This window comes from Capricornis sumatraensis, chromosome 19 (genome assembly GCF_032405125.1).
Source record: "Capricornis sumatraensis isolate serow.1 chromosome 19, serow.2, whole genome shotgun sequence".
Lineage (NCBI taxonomy): Eukaryota > Metazoa > Chordata > Mammalia > Artiodactyla > Bovidae > Capricornis > Capricornis sumatraensis.
In genome coordinates this window covers 71,356,925-71,384,432 of record NC_091087.1, presented here as the reverse complement: position 1 = coordinate 71,384,432, position 27,508 = coordinate 71,356,925, and the positions used below count along the sequence as shown (strand labels likewise).

Here is a 27,508-nt window from a genome sequence, read left to right as displayed (position 1 = left end):
GGCCTCCGCCCCTGGGCAGGGGGATACACCCCTGAGGTCCTCGTGATGGGCCAGCTGGACCCCACGCTGCCTGTGTCCGTGGGCCGGGGACTGGGAGGTGGTCAGAGCAGGGGTGAGCAAGACATGCCTTGGGCCAGTTCCCAGGTGTCCTGCCCACAGCCCCTGCTGGGTCTCGACAGGATGAGCGATTGGCTTGAAGGGGCCGCTGGCCACGCCATGCCATCTGGCGGGGCTATTGTGGGCCGCACAAAGGATGGAGCGCGGCAGGGCAGAGGCCGGCCGCGTGGTGGACAGAGGAACTGGGAGAGGATCCCGGCCTGCCAGACCGCACCCGGATGGCGGGAGCCGGCCCGTTTCTTCCATCTGTGGCCGCGGCTTCAGAGACCTGGTTTATCACTTCCTGGGGCGCCGAGGGGGCAGCTCCTCACCCCCCCACCCCCAGAATCTTCGGCTAGAATGCTTTAAACAACTCTGATTCCGAGCTGATTTATTGCCCTGCTAAGATGCAAAGGCAGTTTTATGTAGTAGGTAATTAAGTGGCATTACGGACAGCTCGAGAGTAAGTGGCTGCTGTTTTAATAATTAAAATAAATGACCCCTTGACTGCTTCCTGACTCAATACTCTTTTCTCAGTGTTGAGACCCTGGAGAGGGATGGGGCATACGCTTGTGGGTGTGTGTGTACATGTGTGCATGCGCGCTTACGTGGGTGTGCGTGTGCATGTGTGCATGAGTGTGAGCTCCTGTGTGTGAGTGTGAAGTGTGCAGGGGAGGAGGAGGTGGCAGTGCCCTCAGGATCTCTGGTTTCCAGGACGGCCCTCAGGGAGCGCGTGTCACTCGGAAACACCTCCCTTTCCCCCTTCAAGGCCAGGCTGACGCAGGGCGGATGCCGGGCGTCATTTCCCACCACTGTGGAGCACCCCTGACTTGGCCAGCTCTAGTGCCCTGTGGCTGTGGCCACGCTGCCCCCGGGGAGGCTCGGTTGCGGTTCTCATACGGCGAGGTGATAGCACCCGCCTCCTGTGGTAGGCATGCAGGGCACCCAGGGACATGCCAGCCCTCCTTCACTGATGGGGAGGCGGTGATCGCCAGCTCTGCGTGGGCACCGGCTGGGGGCCACCGCTGTCCTTGAGGCCCGCGTGAGCAGAGGAGGTGGGCACAAGGTCACGGGCAGCGGAAACACCGCAGGGAGTGGGACTCAGTCCTGGGAGGGATCCCGCTCCTGGCTGGTTGGAGCATCTGTCCGTCCAGACACCTGCCACCTGCTGGGGGCTGTCCACGCCCGGAGGGGCTCAGGCCAGCCTGCTGGGGGTGGCCATTGTCTTCTGCCCTAGACTGTGCTTTTGTTTTGTGGGGGAATCACCTTCCCCTAAAGATGTGGGTGTCACACAGTGGCACCTCTATGGTGTTGCCCCCGGGCGGGCTGCCTGCCAGGCGTTTCTGGGTGGAGAATGGCCCAGTGAAGGAAGCAAGGGACCCGGTGGGCAGTTCCGCCTTGAGGTCCTCACGTGAGTGACCCAGGAGAAGGGGAGAGGAAGGAGGGGAATGTACACATGTTGGGGGGTCAGGCCCGGTACTGAGCTCCCTGTGTCCTGCAGAATCGAGTTTAACTGAACTTCCCCTGGGCTTCCCAAGTGGCGCTGGTGGTAAAGAACCCTCCTGCCAATGCAGGAGACATAGGAGACACGTGTTTGGTCACTGGGTCGGGAAGATCCCCTGGAGGAGGGCCTGGCAACCCACTGCAGTATTCTTGCCTGGAGAATCCCATGGACAGAGGAGCCTGGCGGGCTATGGTCCACAGGTCATACAAAGTCAGACACAGTGGAAGCGACTTAGCACAGCACAGCTCTGCAGTGAAGGTGCTTCTTTCACAGCTGGGAGAGTGATAACTCAGAGCCAAAAGCCACACGGCAGGGTCGGCGTGAAACCACCTCCCTCCTGGCCCTCCATACTCGGTCTGTCCTTCACTGAGGTGTCCTAGGCCCCAGCGTGGTGGGTGGGCACAGTGTCGGGAGCTTGTGGGTTGCCAGGCCAGCTCCCTTGCCATCTCGTGGCCCAGAGCCTGATGTTGAGCTTGCAGCCCTGGGGGTCCCCAGGAGTGCTATGTGGCCAGCAGGTGCCTCCACCATTATGGGCCTCGGTGGTTCTTTCTGGAGCCTGGGGTGTCTGAGGCTGCTTCTGGCCTTTGCTGTGCCCGGCCGTGCCCGCTGTGACGACGCATGGAGGGGGAAGCACACTGAGGCCGAGGGATGCAGAACGTGGCTGGGCCGACCAGGCTCCCAGGCAGAGGCAGGCCCTGGCACAGCCTGGCCCTTGGAGGGTGTGTGCCACCCTGTCTGTGGGTGCCTCGCCCTGGCCCCCCTCCCCTTCGCTGCTGTGAGCTCCCGAGGCAGGCCTTGGTCCTCAGAGTCTGCCTCCGGGGCTGGGCACGGAGGAGGCACCCTCTGAGTGTGATCTGGGCCTGGATCTGTGGTTCGAAGCCCCTCCTTCCCGACCCTGCTGATCTGGGAGGCTCCAGGCTCCCCGACGCCCCTGTCTTGGGCTAGCGAGTGTCTTTTCCAGCTGGGTAGATGGATGGGTGGTTGCCAGGGTGGTTCCGTTGCCAGAGGGACTTGCCCAGGCTCATGGCAGCCCAGGGCTCAGATCCAGACATGCTGAAGCTTACTTTTGCCTATCGCAGCAAGGGCAGCCATGGGAAGGTCACCCTTGGGTGTGGGTGCTTCCTGCGGGACAGGCACAGCCTCCTGAAGCTGCCCCCTGAGAGCCGTGGCCTGGGGTCCTGCCTCCTGGGGGCAGAAGAGAGGCACTGTGGGCCCAGGAGGGATATTAGGGTGTGGGGTGGGCGCTGGCAGGGCCCCTCTGTGCTGGGGTTCTCTGAGGACCTGCTGCCGCCTGTCCCATCTCTCCCCTGCTTGCCATCTGCGTCATCCCTGAATTTTGGGTCCTGGACACTGAAGATGCTCCTGAAGATCCAAGAGATTGCACGGCACCCAAGGCTGTGAAATAAGCCTCACTCCTTCCCCTCGTGCCCCTTGTCCCTGGGAGAAGGGCCGGGCTGCCTGAGGCATCTCTCCTGTGGCTCAGTGAGCTCGGGCACAAGCTGTGTTTGGGCCTCAGGGTAGGAGGAACTTGCGAGACCAGGTCAGAGGTCTTCAGGTACAGCCCACTGGACAGGCTGAGGCCATGCCATGAAGCCATGGCTCCGCCGGGTCTGGCACAGAGTGGCCACAGCTGCCCCCACGTGCTGCCCTCCAGGGGCAGCGCCAGCTGGTGGTGTGTGCACGTGAGCCAGCTGTCCTGGCTGGACGGAGGGCCCTGACCTGTGGCTACAAGCCAGTACTGCCAGTGCAGCTGGAGTCCTGGCGTCCCCCCCGGACTTGGTGGTGGGGGGGTGGGTGGCTTCTCTTCCTGGTTCTGAAACTCCCTGGACCCCGCTCTGGATCCGGGTTCCCCATAGAAGGGATTTCTCACGTTCCCAGGGGCTCTGGAATCAGGGCAGAGCTGGGCGGTGGCTGTTGATGAACCAGACTGCACCCCTGGGGAGGTGTGCAACCTGCACAGTGACTCTCAGCTCCGGAGTGTTTCTGCACTTGGGGCCTGGTTCTGGGGGTGGGGCCGGGGTGGCGGGGCAGCGCGTGCATAGCTTCCTCTCTCCGGGGCCCTCTGAGAGCGAGCCTGTCCTTGGCACCCTCACGCCGTGGCATTGGAATGCCCACGGGGGAAGGGCTGGGCCCACTGGACATCGCCAGGCCTCCTCCTCCGCCTCTCCAAAGAGAGCCTGGCGCCGGAGGGCTGGAGGGCTCTAGAATTGCAGCACAGGGGTTTTGTCATTCCCCGGGCACGCCTGTGCTTCTGTGCAAGGCGTTCTTGCCAGCACTGCTGCCGTCCGGTGATCTCACCTCATGTGTGATTGTCACCATGTCCCAGCTGGGAGGCTCAGAGGGCTCACCCCAGGATCGCCCAGTCCAGACCCTCTGCCTGCCCCTGCGCTGGCCTGAAGACCCCTCTCTTTGCCGGGATTAAGTGGGCAGCCTTGGGAGGCCACTACTCAGAAGCAGCCTGGCCTGAGAGTTCCTGGGTCTCATCCTTGGGGTCCAGCACACGTCTGCCTGGGGAGGCAGCTGGTGTGAGCTGATTCCTGCGACAAGAGGAATTCCAGGGCTGCGTGCTGGGGAGGGCCGTGAGGCCCAGGCACAGATTTGATTGATTTTATTTCTAAGGGGATACGTATTTCTCAGAGAACAGGACGATCTGGAAAAGTAGAAAGAAAATCAAAACACATTTAGCGCAGTACCCCCTCCCACCCCGACCCTGCTCTGAAGGGTCCTTCTGCCCTGCAATGCGCCATTGACATAAGCCTGTTTTGTTCATAAAAACATCAGTGTTTACTTTCTCCCTGGAGCAGGCGTGTTTTGGTGGCTGGTTATCTTGCTGGGGGTTTAATGTGGAATCTGGCTTTTTTCACTCAACGTTGCACCAGACGCTCTCTTCCTCTCAGGCTTCCTAAACCTTGTTAGTGTCTGTACGACGTCCCTTCAAGTGAGTTAACCAGAATTTACATGACTGTTGCTCTGTTGTTGGAGAAACACAGATTGTTTCCTGAATGGGGGCTGCTTTAGGTTAGCGGTCGGCCTCTGCTGACTCAATGGACATGCGTTTGAGCGAGCTCCAGGAGACGGTGAAGGACAAGGAAGCCTGGCCTGGGAGGAGGGGTGTTGATTTAGGGGCTGTGGCGGGACTCTAGGTCCCCTCATGGTGATACTCCAGGCAGCATGGCAAGGTGGCACTCAGGATGGCTCTCATGGGAGGTGACGCTATGTGGCTGGAATTCCTTGGCTTTTCCCATTCTTGCCCTTAAACATCCCTAAGAGCAGGTGCGTTCATTTCCCAGGGCTGTCCATCCCTTGCTCATTCCTTCTCTGCACGTGAGCTGTTTATTCCCCCCTGAACTGTTTGAGAGGAGTCGGGGTTAACACACGCCTTCAGCCCATGTCTCCTGGGAACAAGGACTTTCCCTTCGGTGATGACTGTATGGTGACAGGGCCTGGGGATAGAAGCCAGCCCTCTGTGCACCCGGCATGGTGCTTTAGAGCAGCTGCTTTCTTTCTTTAAAAAGTATTTACTTATTTGGCTATCACAGGTCTTAATTGTGATGGGGTCTCTAGGCGTGGCACATGGTCTCCAGAGCTCCTGGGCTCAGGAGCTCCAAGGCACGTGAGATCTTGGTTCCCCAACCAGGGATTGGTCGTGTCTCCCCTCCACTGATTCGTAACCACTGGGCCACCAGGCGAGTTTCTAGAGCAACCGCTTTCTGACTGGGGGCCCTGTGCAGGGTCATACCCTCCCCTTGGTCGTCCTTCCTTGGGAACCTTTCCTCCATCTTCCTTTGATGGTTCACGGTTGTTTTGAAGAGCAAGGGAGCAGCCGCGTGCTTGGCTCACGATCGGATTCCAGGCTCTGTGTCTGGGGCAGGAATGGCCCCAAGGGGATGCCGTGTCGTCAGCCCGTCCTGCAGGGGCCACCTGGTGTGGCCCGTCTTGGGAGCAGACTTCCCTCTATGGGGTCAGGAGGTTTCCCACGGTCAGCCCACTGGGCGGTCAGTACATGGAGTTCTGTGATTAATAAACCACCCGTGGGAAGCACTTTGAGGACACACTGGTGTCTTGATGCTCACCCTCGAGAGTCTGGCATCCACTGGCCGCGGTGGCGGCGACTTTTCATAACTTCCTCCGTGCACCTGCACTCGGGGACTGGAATTCTGCTGGGGGCGGGGCGGGGGCGGGGGTGGGAGGGAGGGAGGGAGGGCTTCCCCTTCTCGCTCAGCAGCCTGTGTGTGTGGATGTGTTTTTACTGGTGTGGATCCTTGATTTATCCAACGTGATTGCGATCCCTGGCTTTCTCTGTTATTGTCATTGTCACCTTGCCCGGGACAAACAGCTGGCTAGATGCCAGGGAGGAGAAGGTGGGAGTTGGGCCTTGATGCGTGTGTGTCCACGGTGGGGACCACGACCTTGGGCAAGCTGGGGAGTATCTTGGGGTCCCCCGGTAAGCCCTGATGTTAGGAAGAGGGGCTGGGAAAGGCTGACCTGCAAGGCCCTTCTGCTCCCTTGGGGATCCCCTTTCCAGGCCTTGTGTTGGCTCCCTGCTGAGACTGAGCACTGGCTGTGGGGCAGCTCCTGGCAGCCAGCTGTCACCTGTCACCTGTGGGCGTGACGACGTGGAGGGTGGCGCCTTGGCCCCGCCCACCTCCCGCTCCCCCGCGGCCTCTCCGGCCTGTTTGTTCTGTTGGTAACCAAACGCTGACCTCATCCTGGCACCGGCTCTCCTGACCTTCGGGTCTGTCCGCGTTCATCTCTTTCTTAAAGAAACAGCCGCGTGGGCAGGGGTGCTGCTTGCAGTGACGGGCCCACCCTTGCTGTGCCCACCTGTGCCCACAGTGCCAGAAGGGCCCCTGGAGGCCTTCAACTTTCTCGTAGTACAGAGAAGGTGTTATGGGGCCCAGAGAAGGCAGGCGACCTGCCCAGGGTCACACAGCGAGTGGTGGCGGGCCCCGGGCCCTGGTGCCTGGACTCTTCTCCCTCGCTGCTGGTGACCCTTTGTCGTGACGAGCCTCACCGGTCCCCTCTCAGCCCAGGGTGGGTGTTTGATGCCGGGGAGAGGGCTGATGGTTCCTGCTCTGTGTAGCATACGGGATGTGAGGGTTAGCCACCTTCTCTACCCAGAAACGTGCAGAGGGCCGGCGCACTCCAGTCAGAGGCGCCCTGGGGGAAGGACTTCCCCTGCTGGAATGGGCAGGCGCTGGGGTCTCCCTGGCAGCTGAGCCTTGACTAGAGGCGCCAACCCACTGAGGTTGCGGTGGGAAGGGAAGGGTTTTCTGGGCCCTGCCCAAGGTGAGCGGGTGACCTTTGAATCCTGGAAGCTCGTGTACCCCCTCCCTCGTGGGGAGAGCAGAGGGTCCAAAGGGCAATTCCAGGTCCGTTGACTTGAGTGAAAGGCAGCCTGGGCCAGAGGGTTGTTCAGAGAGCTGATGGCACCTGGGGAAGCACCTGGGGAGGCTGGTGGGGCCAGGTGAATCCCCACCACCTGGGGCGCCACTGTCAGCACCAGCACCTGCAGGGTTGTAGCCCCTCTCCTGCCAGGGTCTTGTGCGGCCTTTTGGGGGCCCCTGGGAGCCTGGTCTGTCTCCATGGTATGCATTGAGGGATGGGCGGGGATGGCTTGGCCAGCAAATGCAGCCAGCCCAGACCCCACGCCCAGGCGCTCCTCGCAGCGTGGCAGGGATGCGGCTGTGTGTGCCTCCTCCGTGCCAGGTGTAGACCAGGGCCTGCCTGGGGCACTCCATGCCCCGTGAAGGCCCCCATGACCCAGGGTAGACGTGCAGGTGTGTGAACTTCCTTAGAGGAGCTGGGTCATGCAGCGAAATCATAGCCCCGCCAGGTGGTAACTGGCTCCTGCCTGTCCCCCCAGGTGCCGCAGGAGACCCCTCTATCCACATAGCATGGGGCCGTCTGGGGTACAGGCTTCTCTGCCCGGGAGGAGCTTCGTCCTTCCTATCCCTGAACCTCATGCCTGGACCCTCAGCTTCGGGGTTTGACCCCATCCTTGCATCCTTCGAATCAGACCTCCAGGTGACCTGTAAGCACCTTCTCCCTGGCCTTGCTCAGCCTGGCTGTTGTTGCCACGGGGGCCTGGGGTCTGGTGAGTGTCGGCTTGGGTCATTTCTTCTCTTGCCACGTTCCTTTCTTCTTTCTGGACCCACCTTTCTGCCTGGGTTTGGCTTGGGCTGCCTCTTGAATCCTGTTTCCTGGGGCATTGAACTAGGGTGGGGGGCCAGTTTGCTAGGAAGTAGGGGGCTGAGCCTGGACTCAGGCTCACGTGCTCGCTCATTCCTTCCCCGCTCCCTGTAGGCCACCTGCTATGCATCTGTGAACACGGGGCTGGGCGCTGGGGTCTGTGCAGCCCCAGGGGTCCATGCACATAGGACCCTCACCTGTGCTGGGACTCTGTTTACAGCGGGGAGGTGTTCCCCACAGTCTATGGAATCAGCCGCGGTTTGTTTCTCCATCACAGCCAGCTCAGTGGTCCATACACTCCACGCTCTACAAGAATCTCAACTTAAAATAGAGAAGGGGGCATTTGTTTTATGAACAAATAGTACCACCGTTGCTTCAAATAATCTCTGGGTGTGACGGTCCTAAATTGGTTTTGTACCCCACTTTTACAAGCTGGTGGTGATGCATCAGCTTCGCCAAATGTGGAAGCGAGGCAGATGCAGGGGGCTCGGGTGGGCCAGGCCCCAGGTGGGCAGTCATGCAGGGGAGGTGTCTGTGGCCGGATGCCACCGTCTCCATGGTGACTTGGTGCTGGCGGCGCAGCTCAGAGGCAGGGTCCCCTTGGCTGGCGGCATGGAAGCCTCTGCTCACCACTCCTTCCCATCAAGGTCATGCCACTGGGATGTGGGCAGTGGAGAGGATGGGGCTGGGTTTTAACTGAGCATCTAGTAAGTATACCAGGCACTGAGCCAGGGGCTTCTGGAGCCGCTTGCTACCTTTCTCAGCTTGCTCAGTCCTTGTGGCAGCCTCCCAAGGCTGGTCTCTCTCATCTCATTTTAAAATGAAGCTGAGACTAGAGTGGCTGGGCATGTCACCCGAAGTCACCCAGCCACAGCTTTTATTCCCACGGCTGCCATCACAGATGACAGCCTTGGAGTGGCGTACACACAGATGGGTCATCTTATAGCTCTGGGGGTCAGCAGTGCTAAAGTCCAGGCGTCAGCAGGCCTGACGGGGAAACCTTCTGCCTGTTCCAACTTCTGGATGCCACCCGCTTTCCTTGGCTCGTGGCCCATCCCTGTCTTCAGGGCCAGCAGTAGTGCTCATTTCTGACCCTTCTTCGCTTCACACGTCCCTCTGACCACATCCGGGAATGGCTCTCTGTTTTTCACACTCTCATGAGCCTAGATTGGGCTCCCCTGCATCATCCAGGCTAGTCCCCGCTCTTGACTGCTGTGACTTTAATCACGTCGGCAAAGTCTCTTTGGCTGTGTAAGGTCACGTATTCAGATTCCAGGACTTGAGAGTGGGTAGTTTTGGGTGGACAGCAGTCTGCCAAGTCCAGTTCGTAAGTGCAGGCTGGTATCTTTATCATGTCGCTTGGGGAGACGGAGGCTCGAGGGTGCTGCTAGAGCTGGGCTCTTTCACTGGTTTGTTCCTCTTGCGACGTACGCTGTCCACAAAAGGAGTTGGTCCTTCACCGGCTAGAAGGGTGTGCCCTCCCTAGGGCCTCAGGGGAGACACGCAGAAGTCAGGCTTCTCCATGGTCCTTCGGTCACCAGCCACCTGCTGTGGGTGTCCTATCAAGTGGGAAGGGTGGTTTGCTGTCCCCGCGCTGCGTCTGTGTCATTTTAACGGGCGGGTCCTCGCTGCTCTGCCTAATTGCAGGGGTGCTGCCCTGCAGGGGCTCTGAATCACCTCTCGGTCCTGCCCTCAGCCCTCTGGGTCACCTGGGCCTCCTACCCACATCTCTCTGGGCCTGGACAGGGGAAGGGGCTTGTTCAAGGTCACAGAGTGGTGGGGGGCAGAGAGGGGACACACCCTTATCCCTGAACTGCCTGCAGGAGGATGGCTTCCCTCTGCTGTCAGCCTCCCATCCTGGTGGACCCTCCTTTCCCTGTAAGCTCTGACCTGCCACCACTGGGTTGCTCCCAAGGGTTGGGGGTGGCAGCAAAGGAGGCCCTCTGCTGTGGGTGTTTGTGAGGTTTTCCAAAGCTGTTGTTTTTGTTTAGTCGTTAAGTTGTGTCTGACTCTTTGCGACCCCCTGGATGGTTGCTCACCAGGCTCCTCGGTCCATGGGATTCTCCAGGCAAGAATGCTGGAGTGGGTTGCCATGCCCTCCTCCAGGGGATCTTCCGGACCCAGGGATCAAACCCAGGTCCCCTGCATTGGCAGGCAGATTATTTACCATCTGAGCCACCAGGGGAGCCTGACTCATTCATGTTTTTACAGAATCTGCAAGACTCTGTCCAGATGCGATTCTACCTCCAGAGCTCGCTGCCTGGAGCCCCCCCCTTTCTCTTGCTCCCAAGGCCTTGAGCCCAGCACTGCAGCTCACCCACTGGTCAGGGTTACTGCTGAGGTGTCAGACATCAGAGCTTCTGGCTGTACCTCCAGGCGCTCCCCTGTATCTGGAATGGGGGTCCCTGGGTCTGAGGAGCCAGCCACACCCAGATTTTCCCTGCTTCACCTGCCACGCCTCTCCCCACATCTCCTGCCCTGGCCCACGGCTGGAATGTGCCCTGGTGTCCTGCCCCCTCCCTCCAGTGACCTCTGCTGGCCAGTTGGCCCCATTCCGGCCCCACCAACATTTCATGCTTGGTTCAGTTCAGTTCAGTCTCTCAGTTGTGTCCAGCTCTTTGCGACCCCATGGACTGCAGCACCCATGTCCATCACCAACTCCCGGAGCTTGCTCAAACTCACGTCCATCATGTCAGTGATGCCATCCAACCATCTCATCCTCTGTCGTCCTCTTCTCCTCTCTCCTTCAATCTTTCCAGCATCAGGGTCTTTTCCAAGGAGTCAGTTCTTTGTATCAGGTGGCCAAAGTATTGGAGCTTCAGCTTTAGCATCAGTCCTTCCAATGAATACTCAAGATTGATTTCCTTTAAGATTGACTGGTTTGATCTCCTTGCAGTCCAAGGGACTCTCAAGAGTCTTCTCCAACACCACAGTTCAAAAGCATCAATTATTCAGCATCCTGCTTTTTTTATAGTTCAACTCTCACATCTATACATGACCACTAGAAAAGCCATAGCCTTGACTAGACAGACCTTTGTTGGTAAAGTAATGCCTCTGCTTTTTAATATGCTGTCTAGGTTGGTCATAGCTTTTCTTCCAAGGAGCCTGCTTGGTAGAGACGTACCTGATATCTAGCCAGGAAAGCAAACTCTTTCCTGCTCAAACCTGCAAGGTCTCCACTGTGGCTGCCAGACGGTTTGGTTAATACATTCTGGGGTCCATGAATTTCCCCCTCCTCCCACCACTTTTAGACATCCTCATGTTCTGGTCTCATCGGGGTCCCTGTAGTACAGCTGTGTTTGCAGGAGTTTAGCCCCAAGGAATAGTCAGGGCCAGGCGGCATGGAGTCCCTCGGGGAAGGAGCCCAAGAAGGGGACCATTTGAACAGTCATTGCTCAGCATAGATCAGGGGTCCCCAGCCCATGTGCACGTTAGAATCACCTGGAGGACGTCTGAATTGTATGTGGACATCCAGGCCCCTTCGCTGGAGTCCAGTTTAGTGGGTTTCAGGGGAGAAGAGATCAAATGTTAAAAGGTCCCCGGGGAGGGGAGCCAGGTGCCATGGCTGAGACACAGGCCAAGTGTGACCCGGCCTCTGTGTGTTCCCCCTTCTGTGGGGCCTCTCGGTGGTCTGTTCAGCCTCTGTCACTTATTCTGAATCATTCAGAGTAAAATTGGGGTTGGTTGGGGAGGAGACATTAACAGGGCCGACAGCTGCATTGGCGCCTGAGCACACAGGTTAATTTCTGGGCCTGCAAACTGAAGTGAAGTCGCTCAGTCGTGTGCGACTCTTTGCGACCCCATGGGGTGTGGCTTACCAGGCTCCTCCATCCATGAGATTCTCCAGGCAATAGTACTGGAGTAGGTTGCCATTTCCTTCTCCAGGGGATCTTCCCAACCCAGGGATTGAACCCGGGTCTCCCACATTGCAGACGCTTTACCCTTTGAGCCAGCAGGGGAAACTGAAGGTATGGGGAAAGAAGTCTCTTTTTCCCTCTTTTCCCCTGGTTTCAGTCTGGCTTGTCAGGCTTCCTAAGCAGTAGATGGGGAGAATGAGTTTGAGTTTTCGGCTTGAGAACACCCGCAGCTGCAGGTGGATCCAGACCAGGGCAGGTTCTAAGTGTGCTGGGCTGGTCCCTCCAGATTTCAGCGAGGGTTGAATTAAACGCTGGGCAGCCCCAGGAGGGCAGAGCACCAACCTGTGGGTCCCCGGAGCCGTGCGTGTGGCACACGGAGGGGCAGGGGGCACCAGGGGCAGCCATGTGCCTCGTTGGGACAGGGTGAGCGGCTGGCATGGGGAGCTCTCAGTTTTCATCAGTGAAGTATTCATTTCTCTCTGTGCCCATTGATTTTCTTGCCTCTGCAGGATCCAGATGAGGAAGGTGGGGCACAGCTGTCTCGTTTGAGCTGGAGAGGTGGGATCTGAGGTTTCCAGGGCCCACTGTCTCAGGGCATGGATGAGGGAGCCGGGGAGGGGCTGGGTGCCAGCCTTTCAGAGCCTTGTGACCCCGTGAGGTCCAGGGCCTGGGGGCTGGCAGGTACCCTTGGAGGAGGGGAGCTCAAGGGGAGAGAGGGCCAGGAGCACGCTGGTCAGGGCAGAGCTCCCTGGGGCCTGGGCCCTGCCTTGGAGGTGGAGAGTTTTCAGAGCTGCCCCTCGGTGAGAATGTGTGCTCAGGGAGAGAGCGGGGGGGGGAGGTGAGGGGAGCCATGGGCCTTCCCAGGCCTTGCCCTGTGTGCCTTGATGGGTGGCCTGGAAGAGCACCAGGTTTGGGGATGGACACACACTCACACTCACACACACTCACACACGCACATCTCAACTTGCGGCCCTGCTTTCATGAGCTCTGTGATGGGACCGATTCCTGGCACCCTCCGAATCTTGGTTTCTCCATCTGGGGAGTGGGTGAGAATCGCTGTTCCCCTGACCAGGTCAGGGCTGTGATTGAGCAGCGCCAGTCCCCATGGCCGTGATGTTCTGAGGGGCCCAGGGTGATCGTGTGGCCCCAGGGCTGCCGGGGGGCCTTTGAGGAAGGGCGGAAAGAGCCTTGGCTCTAGACAAAGCTGGGTTCACATCCTAATCCTGCTGTGTTTTTGCCCTGTGACTCTGGACTTGCTGCCTCGCCTCTCTGAGTCTCAGTCCCTCTGCAGTAAACAGGGACGGTGTGCGAGGGTCACGGGGGTGCCGGAAGGATTGGGCTTTTCTCAGCGCCTGCTGACGGACAGTAGTGTGCATGCTCCGTCCTGTCCGACTCTTTGCGACCCTGTGGACTGTAGCCCACCAGGCTCCCCTGTCCTTGGGACTTCCTAGGCAAGAATACTGCAGTGGGTTTCCACTTCCCTACTCCAGGCATACAGTCGGTGCTCAGTAAAATTTGCGTTCTCGTTTGTTCTGTGTGGACGGGAGAAGTCTTTCTCACGCCTGAGGCTCTGGAAGTTGGCTGCCTTGGCCCGCACGCCCTGCGGACCCACTGTGGGCAACTCAGATGGGCCGGCCTGACGGGAGGAGGGAGGTGCCGAGGCAACCTGCTCTGCTCAGCACTGCCCCTGCGAAGCGGTGTCCTCACAGGAACCTGATGTTCCTCTGATATACCTGCCGCAGCCCTCTCGCCTTCATCCATAAATAATGCCTGTCTCACATTCAGCCCGCACCTCCTGGGGCAATGATGGGTGCCAGCAGACAGATGCCAGTGGGCACCGGGCCCAGGTGCTCCCGAACCTGCCTGACCCACCTCCCTGCCTTTGCTCGCCCTGCACCCTCAGCTGGGACTTGCCTCCCATCCCTGTCCCACTTGCCTGCGGGTCAGTGTCCTGCTTGTTCTTCAGTGCTCAGCTCAGATGCCGCCTCCTTCAGGCAGGAGTCCCTGACTTCTCCTTGTCAGCGCATCCTTGCTCTCTCTGTGCCCTGTCATCCCAGGGCACTCTACCCTTTGCCCTTCAGCAGACGTGGTTATTCCTGCAGCTCCTTCCTTAGGCGGGGAGCCCCTCGCAGAAGGGGACCATGCTCTGGGACAAGCATGCTGACTGCTGGTTCTGCCGGTACCTGGCCCTGTGACCTTCGCTGAGTGTTTTTTTCCTTCTCTGTAGGTTGGGCTTTCTGCTGCCCACCTGGTGGGGTCTCTGGGGGGGACTAGAAGGGAGCAGAGTGAGTGCTCCCCATGCCCTCCTCCCAGCTTCACGGGGAAACCTCAGTGTTACCGCAGCTTCTGTCCAGCCTTCAGGCTCTGCTTGCTTCCCGTTCACAGTGGGGAGCTCACTCCCCGCTGGCAGCCTGGACTGTCATGAAGTTAGTGACTCGCCTTTCTGGTCCTGGATTTGGGGACCGTCTGCTCTGTGAGAACGCAGTGCTCTGGTGACCTTTGGGATTGCCCAGGGTCGGGAGTAGGTGGGTCTGGGATTGGAACGCCCTTTAAGTCCTTTCAGGACACAGGATGGTCCCCGGGCTCAGCTGGATTAGTGTCCTTGTGGTGGTGGTGGGGGGGTGGTTTAGAGGGGTGGGGGGTGGACCTGCACGGCTCTTTCGTTAGAGGTGAAGGCAGCGGGAACGTCATCCGAGGGCCTGCAAGCCCGCTCTGCAGGCAAGTGCGCCTTGCTCTGTGTCTCTTAGTCTGCTCCAGCTTCTCTGCGTGGCTTATAACCAACCGGAGTTTCTCTGTCTGGAGGCTGGGAGCCCAAGGTCAAAGTGCCGGCAGATTCAGTGTCTGGGGAGGGCTGCTTCCTGGTTCACAGGTGGCCTTCTCCTGCTGTGTTGTCACAAGGCAGGGGGCACAGGAGCTCTCTGGGGTCTCTTTTATTAGGGCACCAATTGCACTCGTGGGGGCTCCACCCTCATGACCTAATCACCTCCCAAAGGCCCTGCTTCCTAGCACTGTCTCGCTGGGCATTAGGCTTCAGCATGTGGATTTTGCAGTGGGGGCAGACACAAGCATTCAGAGCGTAGCCCCTGCTCCTGCAGCTGGTCAGAGCCCCCGGGGGTGGTGCTCCTGGTGGCCCTTGACTGTGTGGCTCGGTGCGTCGCTGTGGCCTTGTTTCTTGCCTTGGGGGCGGGGGATACCTCCCATGGGGTCACCTGTCAGAGGCGACAGCTCCACCACCTGGGCAGGTGGGAGGTGCGTGTGGAGACTGAGCCTCGTGGCTCAGAGCGGGGGCGTCTTCCGGGCCCGCCTCACTTGGTTCCGATTTCCATGGCTGCAGGTGTGGGTAGTGCTCACTTGCCCCCTTGGAGGTGAGTCCTGAGATGGGGGAGAAAGGAGAGAAGCCCAGAATGGCTCCCGGGAAGGCAGAGATGCTTTTAGGAGCTGCTCTTATTCCCTGGGGCAGAGCGGGGAGGGAACCTGGAGCAGTGAGGGGGCCTCGGCTTAATGAGACCTTTCAGGCTTAATGAGACCTTTCAGGCCTGATGGAGCCCCAAGCCCTGATGCCGCAAGCGACCCCTTCTTAATGAAGCGGGAGGAGAAAGGGATTGAATCAGACGTGGAAACGTCAGCCGTCTCCGGGCAGGGCGTCTGGGCGTGAGCCCCCACGGAGGGCCCCAGGGCATGGCATGGCTGCATCTCCTGCTAGTGACCAGCCACAAAGCCTGCCTGTCCCCAGCCCCTGATGGGGCCCCTGCTCAGGGAGAGGGGGCTGGCAGGGATCAGGGCCGGTGGGGACCCTGGGAGAGGCGGCAGCTGCAGAGTCACCCGTGTCGCTGAGTTTCACGGCGCCCGCCCCCCGGCCTCCATCCCCTTCCTCCCCTGCAGAGAAGGAGAATCATACTTTCTCCTGACCGTGGCGGGCACTGTTGGCGCCTCCCAGGTCCCCTTGGCACTTAATGCTGCCTAGCCCACCGCCCGCTTCGCCTGCCAGCACCTGCAGCTCTGCATGGGGGCTTGTCCCGTCCCCCGTCCGGGTGGCCAGTCCTGGGGCACGCACACCCTTCGTCTGCCGGGAGCAGCTTCCGTCAGCAAGCCCCTGGGTCAGCGAGTGACTCTGAGGCCCCCAGAGGTCCCCAGAGGGTTGACACTCCCTGTCCTCGGCTCCTTCTGGTCCCCCCTCACCTCCCCACACCTCCCACCTGGGCTTCCCAGGCCCGCCTCCCACCTAACCGCTTGCCCACACATCCGTGGCTCATCCAAACTAAGACGTAAGTTCGTGGTGAGACAGTGTGAGTGCTGCAGGCTGAGGTTCGGGGAGCACTGGCCCTTGGCCACTGGCCTTGTTCTGCCCTGGGTGGCCTGGGGGTGCCATGTCACGGTCACAGGCTGGGTGCTTCTGACTGACATTGTCGCTGCTGCTGGGGGGAGCTCACAGGATTGAGAAGGTCGACTCCTCTGGGGAAACCAATTCGACCCACCCGGAGGGATGAATTCTCCTTAGGTCCTTAGGTCTCCCAGGACCTTCTGGGCACCCAGCAGTAAGGATTATCAAAGACTTAGAGGAGGCGGCCCCATAGCCTGTTAAACTCTATGAGCTAGGTGGGGAGGGGGTGACAGGGGTGATTGGACATGGCCTCTGGCCCCCAAATTCTTGCAGTTTGGACTGATGCTGAGGCTGGAGTGACATTGCCTAGCCAGGCGGGGGAGCTGGGCCAGGAGGGGAGATTTGACCTGGTGGCTTCCAGGAGGACAGGGTGGCCTGACGGTCAAGGCCAGCAGGGGCTTGGAGACCTGCAGCTCCATGACTCCCCCCGCCCCATGGGCCATACCCCGGAAACAAGGATCCTTGAGGAGGGGTGTAGGGAGGCCTGGTGCTCAGGCTCCTGGGAGTGAGACCATTGTGGGGGCGTTCCCTGTCTCCCCGGATGGAAGGTGAATCATGAGTTCCCCAGAATTGGACCAGTGGGTCCTGCATGGGTCAGGGGAAGTCTGAGGGGATGGATACCTTGGCCAGCCCAGCTTGGGGATCCCTTCTGCAATCAACCGCCCCCCTTACACCCCACTCCTACCCCCACTCCCCTCCGCCCAGCCATCAGGCCAGGAAATGACGCTTCCCTCCCTGCTGGTTCCACTCATTACTGCAAACCCTGGGATTAATTTAATTACATGCTTGTCTCCTAGAGGCTGGGGCATGGAGGCGCCCCATGGGATCCCAGTTGCCCAAGGCTGCTGGGGAGGATGAGAGAGCCAGGCCCTTTCTGCCGTCCCCTCCTCCCACCCCTCCCCCACTTGAGGATCCACCTGGCTCTCATTCTTCCCCACTGCAGGGCACCTGCTCTGACCCCTGGGTGACCAGATGTCCGGCTCCCTGGCCCCAGGCAGCATGCATAGGCTGGTTTGGGGAGTTGAGGGTAGAGACAGTGGGGAGGGGTCCCGCGGGGCAGGGCAGGTTTATCTGGGACTTTGAGGAGGCAGCCTCATGGCTGTTAAACCGAGCAGGGTTGGGCAGGCTCAGGGCTGGGCCTGGGGCTCAGGAAAGGCCCCCAAGCCAGAACTGGGGGATGTGGGCAGAGGGTGGGTGATGGGGTCCACTTTCCAGGCCATGATCTGGGTCCCCCTTGACATCAACAGGGGGCCTTGTGATGTGAAGGGGAATCATTTAATCCCTCCTCCTTTTTCATAAAGAAAGATCTCTCCCTATTCTAAAAGCAGATTATTGGAAAACTAACAGGCAGTGGTGTGAATAAATAAAAGATCACCCGTCCCCTCGTGAGCAACACTGCAATCAGTATTTCCGTGTGCCTCCTTCCTGGATTTATTTCAATACACAGATATTTTTAAACACAACAGCAATTATATATGTGCTTTTGCGTCCAGTTCTTTTCACTGGCGTTGAAGTGTTTTTTGTTTTTTTCCTGTATTGTTGAGGAGAGACGCTCTCCCAAACGTCATTTGAATGATGACGAGGTGTGAACTGTCTCCTGTTGTTGAACAAGCAGTTTCAGTTTTGGCCACTGTAACACCATCTGCATGGAGCTGGGAGGGTCTTTTTCCCAGGTGGTGTTCCAGGGAACCCTCCTGCCAGCAGCCCGTGAAGGATACAAAGTGTTGGGGAGCCCAGGCTGCACCCCACCTCCGTCTTGGTGCTCAGAGGACCCAGAAAACCACAAACACTAAGGCCCTTCCCATCAGGCCTGTTTGTGTGGATAGGTGTGGACGGCTGTGGGTGCGTGTGGGTGGGTGTGGACGGGATGTGGGAGCTGCTGGGCAGTTTGGGCAGATGGGTGGGGGATGGCACAGGGCATGGACTGCAGTGACCGCTGAGGGCCCCCTGCCCAGGCAGGGCAGATCTACCCAGCCCTGACCTGGGTGCCGTGTCCTAGTGGGCGGCCTTTGGAGTCACCCCCCAGGTCCAGCCCTGCTCCGCCACTGCCCCGCGTGTGTATGAAGAAGCCCTTTGACCTCTCGGAGACAGAGCTACCCTGTGGCTGCCGGGGTCCCCCGTAGGGCTAGGGGTGGGAGGCTGGCGGGCAAGTGGCCTTCTTCCTCTCTAGAAGCCTCCACATTCCTGAGAGGTGACTGGCGGACAGCAAGGGGAGGAGTCGGCTGTGTAACTGGGGTGGGGTGGGCCGCCCCCATTCCTGCCTAGGGCTGGGCCGCAGTCTCCTGGGCACACAAGCCTCCCCAGGTCCTTCTGAGGCGCTCGGGGCACAGAGTGAACCCCAGCAGGCAGGTCAAGGGGCAGCCGGGCACCTGCAGGGGGAAGTGTCTCCCGGGCATCTCAGAGGGCAGAGCTGCTGATGGGCAGAGGCTGGTGGAGCCGGGGCCGAGCTCCAGTGCAGGGGGGTGGTCACCCTCTGCCCCGTCCTCACATGGAGCCTGGGCCGAGCTCCAGTGCAGGGGAGGGGTCATGGCCCCTGGGGAGGGGGCACCCACTGCCCCGTCCTCACAGGGCACCAGTGGGCTCCTCATCGGCCCGCAGGCTCTGTGGGGAAGGGGCGTGATGTCCATGTCACACACGGGGCCCCGCAGGGCTGGGGCTCCTCTGGGGTGGTGCTGACTCTGCTGCCTTGGTGGCATGACGGTCCCAGCTCGTCCTCTGGCAGCAGCCAAGCCCCCTTTGCCCCCCGCCCCTCCCCCGAGAAGGTGGAAAGCCCCGTGGGGGGCGGTGTTGTGGGTGGCTTAGGGAGCTGGCTTGCGTTGAAGGTCTGGTGCCTTCTGAGATGAAGGGTCACAGTGTGAGCTAGGAAGACCCTGAGTCCTGTCATGGGCTGCGGGGGCGGGGCAAGGCAGGAGCAGCAGGCTGGCCCAGGGGTGGGCAGGGTCCTGGCTGGCTCCTGAGCCAGGAGCCCGTGGGACTTCAGAGGTGCGCGGCAGGCCCCTCCCAGGTGCCTGCAGACCTGGGGAGGTGGCCGCACTGTCACCGAGGCGTCGCCCAGCCTCCTCCCTCTGCCCCTGCTGTGACCTCCCCTGCCCCGCATCCTGCCTCCTTCTGCCTGGCCCCTCTCCTGGCCTCCATCCAAGCCAGCTCCCTTGTCCTGGCCTGGAGGGACTTTTCTCTTCTGAGCCCATTTCCAGCCCCGTGGGGAGGGAGGACCAGGGCTGTGGGTAGCTGAGGTGGTGGGCTTTCTCCTGCTTCTGATGCAGCAGGCTCAGTGAGTCGAGGGAGGGTGGGTTTCACCCCCCTGGTGCGTTCAGAAACTGGGGGCATGTGGTTGGGGTGTCTCTGGCCTGGCCCCTGACCTCAGGAAAGGTGCTGGGTTATGCCTACAGTCGTTTGTAGAAGTTAAGATGGGACGGAGTAGGGGAAGCCCAGAAGCCCCCACTGCGTGGGGAAGGGCCTCCCTGTGCCACGGGCCCTGGGGTGGGCTGCCCCGGGTTGAGGGGGCCATTAGGGACCTCCTTTTGGACCTGAAGCCCTGCGGAGGCTGAAGGCGTCAGCCCAGGACCAGCTGGTGAGAGAACCCTTCACCCCGTTTCTGCAGGTGGATGGGGGAAGCCAGGCCCCAGGGCCCACCTGGGGGGCACACAGGGGAGGGCCCTCCTGCTGGAGACAGTCTGCCGATGGCTGACGCGACTCTTGTGTCTTTCAGATCCCTCGTCCACCTACATGCGGCAACTGGAGACCAAGGTGAAGCTGCTGGAGGGTGACAAGCTCCTGGCGCAGGTAGGCTGGCTACACCCCGAGGACCACGGTGCCCTGCCACCACCCACCGCTCCAGGCACCACCCCCAGCCCCAGGTGGCCTCCGGTCCCTTCCCGCTTCATGCCCCCAACATCCCATTTGCCCTCCACTCCCGCTCAGTCACCTCCAGGGACACCTGCTCGGGGACCCACAGCCTCTGGGCGTCCTTCCATCCCGGCCGTCCCGTCTGTACCCTCGGTGTCCTGCGAGCTCCTTGGGGGCCCGGAGATGCTGTGGAGCCCACGCTTGCTGAGGAAGTGGGCTGCTTTGCCCCTCTGCCGGGTGCATCAAGGCCCAAGAGGCAGACAGGCTCGCCCTCGCTCAGACTCGCAGGGAACCTTCCCTGGTCCTGCTGCGCTGGTTTCTTTATGGGCTGGGGTCTGCCCTCCGCCCTCCTGCCTGGCCTGACAGCTGAGGCCAGGCCTGACCCCGGCCCGTCCCCAGCACGGGGACAACAGGTCAGAGATGGGTGATGAGGTTGGTGCGGGAGGAGACTGAGCCAGGTGACTGCGGGCGGCTGGAGCATGGAGGGGGCCTGACTGCCTGGATGAGGATGAGGGGCCCTCCCCGCTGCAGGCGGGGTGCGGCTGGGAGCCTGCTGTGGTCAGCTTGGTCAATCGGGGCACCTGGATTGGGGGGTGGGCTGGCTGGGTGGACCCTCCAACCTCTCTCCCACTTGTCCTCAGCCCTAACTCCATCTTAGCAGCCGCATCTCCCCAGCCACGCTTGCTGGCTCATAAGCGGCCGGCCTGGATCCTAGAGCGTGTTTCCGGGAACCGACCCCAGGGAGGGCTCAGCGCCTGTGCCCGGTTGCTAGGTGATCAGTGCCGCTGCCCACTGGGCAGCTGCTGGGATGCTCACAGCCCCGAGGGCAGCCCCACGGCTGCCGTCCCACCTCTCGCCCTTGCATGGGCGGCTGGAAGGTTCCCTTAGGTCCACAGGACTCCGCGGAGTACGTGGTCCACGCACTCTGGCCTCGCTTCTCCATGGCCGCCGTGTCAGGTGTGCAGCCGGGCATCGGATTGCAAGGCCCGTTTTCGGGTGTCAGGTGTCGACTCCTCGGCCCCACATGTGCAGGCTCCTCAGGCCTGGTGAGGGCAGGGAGGTTGGGGGCTCCCCTGGCGGTGAGCTGGGGCTCCCTACACCCAAACACTCCCTGGGGGCTGGTCCTGGTTGCGAAGGAGGGTGTGTGGTGGGGGGTTGTGGGGACTGTAGGCAGAGGTGATGGGGGCGTAGCATCAGGACTTAGGGGCCTTGGCTCTGGAGCTGGTTCCTGCCCAGCAAGTAGGGGAGAATGGCACTGTTTCTGGGGAGAAGTAGGTTGAGAGCGTGGACCCCAAATTCCAGATGCCATTTGAGTGTTGTTCCACGGTCCAGCCCGGCCGTGGCTTGTGATCCTGTTTCCAAGGACCAGGGTGGATGTGTCCCTGTGGCCCCTGCTCTCCTAGGCTGCGCTGTCCCATCGAGAACATGCACCCACTTGCACGTGGTTGACTTGGCCTTGTTGCTTGCCATTTAGTCGCTCAGTCATGTCTGACTGTTTTGTGACCCCAGGGACTGCAGCCCGCCCGGCTCCTCTGTCCATGGGCTTCCCCAGGCAAGAATACTGGAGTGGGTTACCATTTCCTCCTCCAGGGGATCTTCCCGACCAGGGATCGAACCTGCATCTCCTGCATCATAGGCGGACTCTTTACCACTGAGCCACTGGGGTCTTTGACTTGTTCAAAACCTACACACGCTCAGTTCCCAGGGTGGCAGCCCTTCCTCTTCCTCCTCCCTGTGGGCACCCCTTGATCTCACAAGGAACACCCCGCCATGGCTGTGTCCACTTGCCCCCCGCCCACATGGGCAGAGGTGAAGGTTGACAGGGGCCCTGTGTCTGAAGCATTGGGGTATGGCCACCGCCTGGGCAGGGGGTGTCTCTGTCTGGGCCCTCCCCTCCCCAAGGCTGCTCTGACCTGCTCCCTGGGGGCCTTGCCCTGGAGGCAGCAGCAGTGGGGTTCTGTCCCCAGCTTGTGCCCACGCTCGGGCCAGGCTCTCCGGGCACAGACTTCCATCCCTCAGGTGGGGGAGTGGCCTCTCACCTGGGCGCAGGCTTGCTGGCTGCAGGCAGTCAGATTGGGCTTTAGGGAATAAGAGCATCCTTTTGCTCAGCTTCTTGCTAGTGCAGGAGAAGTGCTGGGAACTCAGAGACTAGCCAGTGAGCACTTGCTCCAAGCTCTCCTCGCACCGCAGGCTGCTCTTGCTGAAGGGGTTTTGGGATCCTCCCTTGGGGAGTTCGGCCCGCACCTGTGCTGGAGTGTCAGCTCCTCACGGACTGGGCTGCAGGACCTCAGCGGTCACATCCTCAGTGCCCAGCTGGACTTGGTGGATGCATCTGGGGAGCCCTGACTGTATCCCACCTAGTCTTCTGGGTCAGAGGGGAGATTGGTTCTTGTCCAGAGTGAGGAAGATTTGCTTAACCCAGGAAGAGCAGCTTCATAAGGTAGTAAGTGTATCATCTTTGGAGATAATCAAGGGTGGATGGGTGGGAGTATGGGAGGATGGATGACCAGGTTTAGGAAGGAGACTGCTGCCATGGGTGGGAATCTGGACACAGCCTCATGGGCTCTGGCTTGTGAGATTTTATGATTCTGGCACCTAAGTCTTCTCAGTGAAATAAAAATTGCCCAGGAAACTCCAGGCCTGTGCAAAGCAGAAAAATCTGCCTTTTGGTGAAAATCAGCAGAGAGCAATATTATTCTTTTAACTATCTTCAGATAATGTGGCTTTGGGGTTTGGGGGAAGGGGCAGAGGGCCTCCGTGGGTTCCCTTTCCCACTGCCCACCCATCCCCCTCCCCCCTCCCCCCTACTGCCTCTATTTAGCTCCAGAATAGCTTTAATTAAAAATGCACTGGAGTGTCCACAGGCTAAATTAGTGTATTGCAGTTCGTATTTTCTTTCTCGTGTTGGCTTTAAAATTTCATCATCGCAGCTGCTCCCCCTGCGATGATTCATCTGGAGCCAGGTCCGTGGTATGATTCTCCCCGTGGATTCCTTGCCTGGCAGGGCTGGGCTGGGGGCGGCTGTCATTGACGCTGCCGTGGTTCCCTCCGTTCACTTCCCTGCGGGGCTGATCAGCAGTCAAGGCTCTACGTGCGTTCAGAAGCCAGCTTCACAAAAGAGCAAGAAGCTTGTTGGGCTGGAGCGGGCAGCCCTCCGGGGGCGCAGAGACAGTGGTCCAGGCTGGCGCCTGGGACAGGCTCCAGGTGGCCGCGCCTCCTGGCCCCAGGGCCTGCATGTTCTGTCCTGCTATGCCGCAAGAAGTCGCTGAACACTCAGGTTGAAAGTGACCTCCGGATTTACACCGAACTGGGATGGGGAAACTGAGGCCTGGGTGGAGGAGGATTTCCCGGGATGGGTGATTGAGTTGGTTTGCTGGGGCTGCCCAAGAAAAGAGCCATATACTTGGTGGGGGTAGGAGGGTGGAGAAGGGGCTTAAGCAACTGAAATGCACTGAATGTATTGTCTCATAACTCTGGGGGGCGTGGGGTCAACAGGGCCACGTATAAATCTGATTGAGACACAGTTCAACCTGCCGCCATACGGCTGTCGGCCTGATGGTTTGAGAAAAAGCGGGTTTGGGCCCCGGAGGAATCTGGGCTCAGATGATGCCTGCTCCAGCTCTCGGCCTCTCTGTGTGTGGCTTTAAGCGGGGTGACTTGTGTCCCGGCGCCTCGGTTTCTTCTCCTGTAACCCAGGGATGACGAGGTGCCCATTGCAGCGCTGGCTGGAACCTGGGGCGCCCTGGGCAAGTATCTGCCCTTCCCTCCTTTTCCTGGTCTTGCGAGCCTGGGATTTTTTCAGGGTCTGGCAGACTGCGCCCATTCAGCTGGGCTTGATGCCTGATGAACGGCTTGCTCCCTGATGAACGGCTTGCTCCGTTTTGTACTTTGAGTTTTGAAACATCCAGGCCTTGGGACTGAGAAACGGGCCTCTGCTGTCCAAGCCCATGGCTGACACCTCCTTCTGTTACCTGCCTCCCTGGCGGCGGGGCTTGTTCTGTTTGGTGCTTCCCTCACCCAAGCCCTCTGGAGGTCCTGGCCTCATAGTGTGTCTGCTCGCCAGCATCCTCTGTGACATGCCGCTCCCTTGCCAGGCTCTGGACCATCCCCTCTTCCCTTGTTTGATGTCTGCGGTTGGTCATCACTTCCCTGTCCCCTCTGTCATGGGTGACATGGTCTCTGAAGGGCTTAAACTGGTTCCTTAGCAGAACCTTAGACCCAGTCCAGCCTCTTTCTCAGCCAGGGAGGACACCCCCTCTTTCTATCATCAGATGGATGGTCCGTCTAGCGCCGTGGGCAGGAGGAGAGGCGAAGAATTCACCTCTGTACCTGAGGCTTAACCTGTGTCCATTGTGAGACAATGGACAATAGCCCTCAGCCTGGCTAGAGGGCAACCCCAGGACTTTAGAACCAGAGGGCCTGGTTCAAATCCCTAAAGCGCCACTTACTGACTGGGTGGCCCTGGGCCAGTGGCTTAACCTCTTTGTGCTTCCGTTTCCCAAATATAAAAGGAGGACACTGACGGTGCCTGCCCAGGACTGAAGGGCGAATCACGGGAGGCAGTGAGGGCCAGGCCTGGATGGTGGTAAGGGTCGTGGGTCAGCGACTGTGACCTTGCCTGGGGGTCACTCAGCCTCTGAGTGTCTTCTGGACCCCATTTGACATGCAAGAGGCCAGGAGGCAGGGGAGCTGCTCAGATCCGTCACCTGTGATGGGATTTGGATTTAGCAACGTCTGTGAGAGACTTTGCTTTCACTTTTCACTTTCATGCATTGGAGAAGGAAATGGCAACCCACTCCAGTGTTGCCTGGAGAGTCCCAGGGACGGGGGAGCCTGGTGGGAGGCCGTCTATGGGGTCGCACAGAGTCAGACACGACTGGAGCGACTTAGCAGCAGCAGCAGTAACTGGCACCCCACTCCAGTGTTCTTGCCTGGAGAATCCCAGGGACGGGGAGCCTGGTGGGAGGCCGTCTATGGGGTCACACAGAGTCAGACACAACTGGAGCGACTTAGCAGCAGCAGCAGCAGTGCCCTCCAGTGGCTTCCCAGGGCACTCGGCGGTAAAGAATCCATCTGCAATGCAGGAGACCTGGGAGTTGTGGGTTCAATCCCTAGGTGGAGGAGATCGCCTGGAGGAGAAAAGGGCAACCCACTCCAGTGTTCTTGCCTGGAGAATCCCATGGACAGAGGAGCCTGGAGGGCTACAGTCCACAGGGTCGCCAAGAGTCAGATGCGGCTGAGCGACGCCCCCGTCTTCCCCCTGCGGAGGTCACATGGCCTGCCCCTCAGTCACCTCATTGTGCCAGAGGACACAGGAACAGACAGTGGTCATTGTGGCCGAGACCTGGTCTTGTGGCACCTGTCGGTCACAGGACGCTCCTGGGCTGTACTCACATCCCAGGTTGAGAGCCAGCGCTGCGTGGGGAGGAGGGCATTGCCAGCTGTGGATGCGAAATACCAGCCATTCGTTAACCACACGTGGACGCCACGTGCCTCATCTGAGCACGGATCGGAGAAACCCTCTGGGCCCAGGTCACCCTGCAGCCCTTTGTTCAATGGCTTGCATATGAGTTCTTATAAAATACAAGGGGAAAAAAGGAAGGAAATCTGGCTGGCAGGACATGTAGGTTCCTGTGAGGGACCTTCTCCCTGAGGACACAGCAGAGGCTGATCCCTGGCCTCCCCAGGGCTGGCTGGGGTCTTGGGGTGCCTCTCAGGAGGGCAGCTGTGTTCTGGGTTCTGGTGTCAGCCTCGTGGAGTCTGGGGCTGGCCATGTGCTGGGTCACATCCTTGTGGAATCTGGAGTTTCTGAAAATGTGGGACTCTGATGAGGCACCTTGGGGACCCCACCTGGACCTGGGACCGCCTCCCACTCCAGCCCAGCTGAGCTCCTGGCGGCTTTAGGGCAGCGGGAGTCTCCGAGGCGGGGGAAGGGCAGAGGTGAGGGTGGTGGGAGGCGTTTGCCGGGTGACATGTGCTCTCTTCCCTTCCAGCTGCCCCGCCCCTACGGCCGCCCCCGACGCTGGCTTCAGGTAGCCCTGCCCGGGGGGCTGGTGTGCAGTGGCGTGTGGGGTGGGGGCGGCTTGCTGTGCTGTGTGATGGCCTTTTTGTTCCTTCCCCGGGGAGCTGACCACCACCCAGGGCCTGGCATTTAGATTCTTAGGCTTTGCCTCCTCTCTGAGCTGGTGTTAATTCCCAGCTTTACAAAACAACAGCCAAGAGTTACAAGGCAGCAGCCTGCTGTGACACTCTGCCCAGGCCCCTCACCCACCTCTCATCCGATCTGCATGTGAGGTTGTGGTGGGGGTGGGGGGTGGGGGGGCGGCGGGGGGGACGGCAGGAGGACAGGTCATGATCCACACTTTGCAGGAGAACCCGCAGTGCCTGGTGGGGCGAGGAGCTGGCTGGCCAAGGCCCCAGGAGTTAGTGCTGGCTCCTGGCTGGCCTGGGTCCTCGGGTGAGGTCTCCAGGGGTGCCTGGTGGTTAGAAGAGCCGGCCGGCGCCCATCGATAGGCTCCCAGCCCACTGAGCAGGACAGCCCTACTGCCCCTGGGAAGCAGGCATTACCGCCCTCGGTTACCATTCTGGAAAGCAGGGCTGGTGTCACCTGGGATCAGAGCCTTGTTCCTGTGATGAGACGCTGACACCGCCCTGCCCCATGAGGGCCGGCAGCCCGAGGGATGGCTCCCTCCGAGGGGGCCCTGTCCTTGGTCGCTGCGTGCAGGTTGGCCCGGGGGCCCTGAATCTGAGTGGTCACCTGTGGGCAGGCTGCCTGGTGGGGACCCTGGGCGCCTCCGTGTCAGTTCTCACCTCCCATCCCCAGAGCCACAGGCCTTACCTCACCTGTTGGGTGCCCCCCGCTGCTCAGGTGTGTACACAGTAGGTGCTTATTGCCAGATCTGGGGGTAGTGTGGGGCCCACCCAAGGGGCCTCCAGCACTTTGGAGCAGGAGGGCGGGGTGAGCAGATGCCTTTGAGCCCGGAAAGGAGCCCGAGTGGAGGGGCGGGGGTGGGTACATGTCCCCCTTTTCTCTGAGTTCCCTTTGTCTTCAGCACCTCCCCTGACGGTTCTCCCCAGGAGGATCCGGGGGTGCCGCCTGCCGCCCCCCACCGACCCAGCTTTGCAAGCAGGATTCCCTGGGAAGGTGATGACCGCTGTTGGCTGCTGCTGGAACCTCCTTGCAGCTCCGCAGAGGCCCAGAGAGGCTGGGCAGCCTGAGTTCATGCTGCCCGCCACGGCCAGCTCTGAGCTGAGGGCCCTGGACAGAGGCCTCTGCAGCCTCTTGGGCGGCCCCCCTCAACCCGGCCTGGCCCCCCAAACTCCATCCAGAACCATCATGCTGCCCTTGGCGGGGGCGGGACCGGGTAGAAGGGGATTTCAGCACTGGGATCATTACCTTCTCTTTTAAGGATTCGTGCAACCCGGTTCCAGCTCCTGCTCTGTGTGTCCGATCCACCCCTCCATGTCCTGAGGGACCCCATTTGGGAGCCTAGGGGGGCAGGCTGGTCTTCTCCTGGGGAGCGGCAATAAGCCCCATCCCTTGCCCGCCCAGTCACCCTAGAAGACTGCACCCCCTCAGCAGTGAAACCCTCGAGGGCACCGGCGGGCAAATAGCAGGATTTTTAATTTGGA

General features: G+C 60.2%; 1 protein-coding gene across 1 annotated transcript in view; it reads left to right on the top strand.

Moving 5' to 3' along the window:
* CCDC85C (coiled-coil domain containing 85C) overlaps nt 1-27,508 on the top strand; it is a 78,564-nt gene that overhangs the window by 39,682 nt on the left and 11,374 nt on the right. Inside the window, exon 2 of the mRNA XM_068991134.1 lies at nt 19,740-19,813. Coding sequence (XP_068847235.1) covers nt 19,740-19,813 — 74 coding nt within the window. The remainder of the gene's footprint in view (nt 1-19,739; nt 19,814-27,508) is intronic.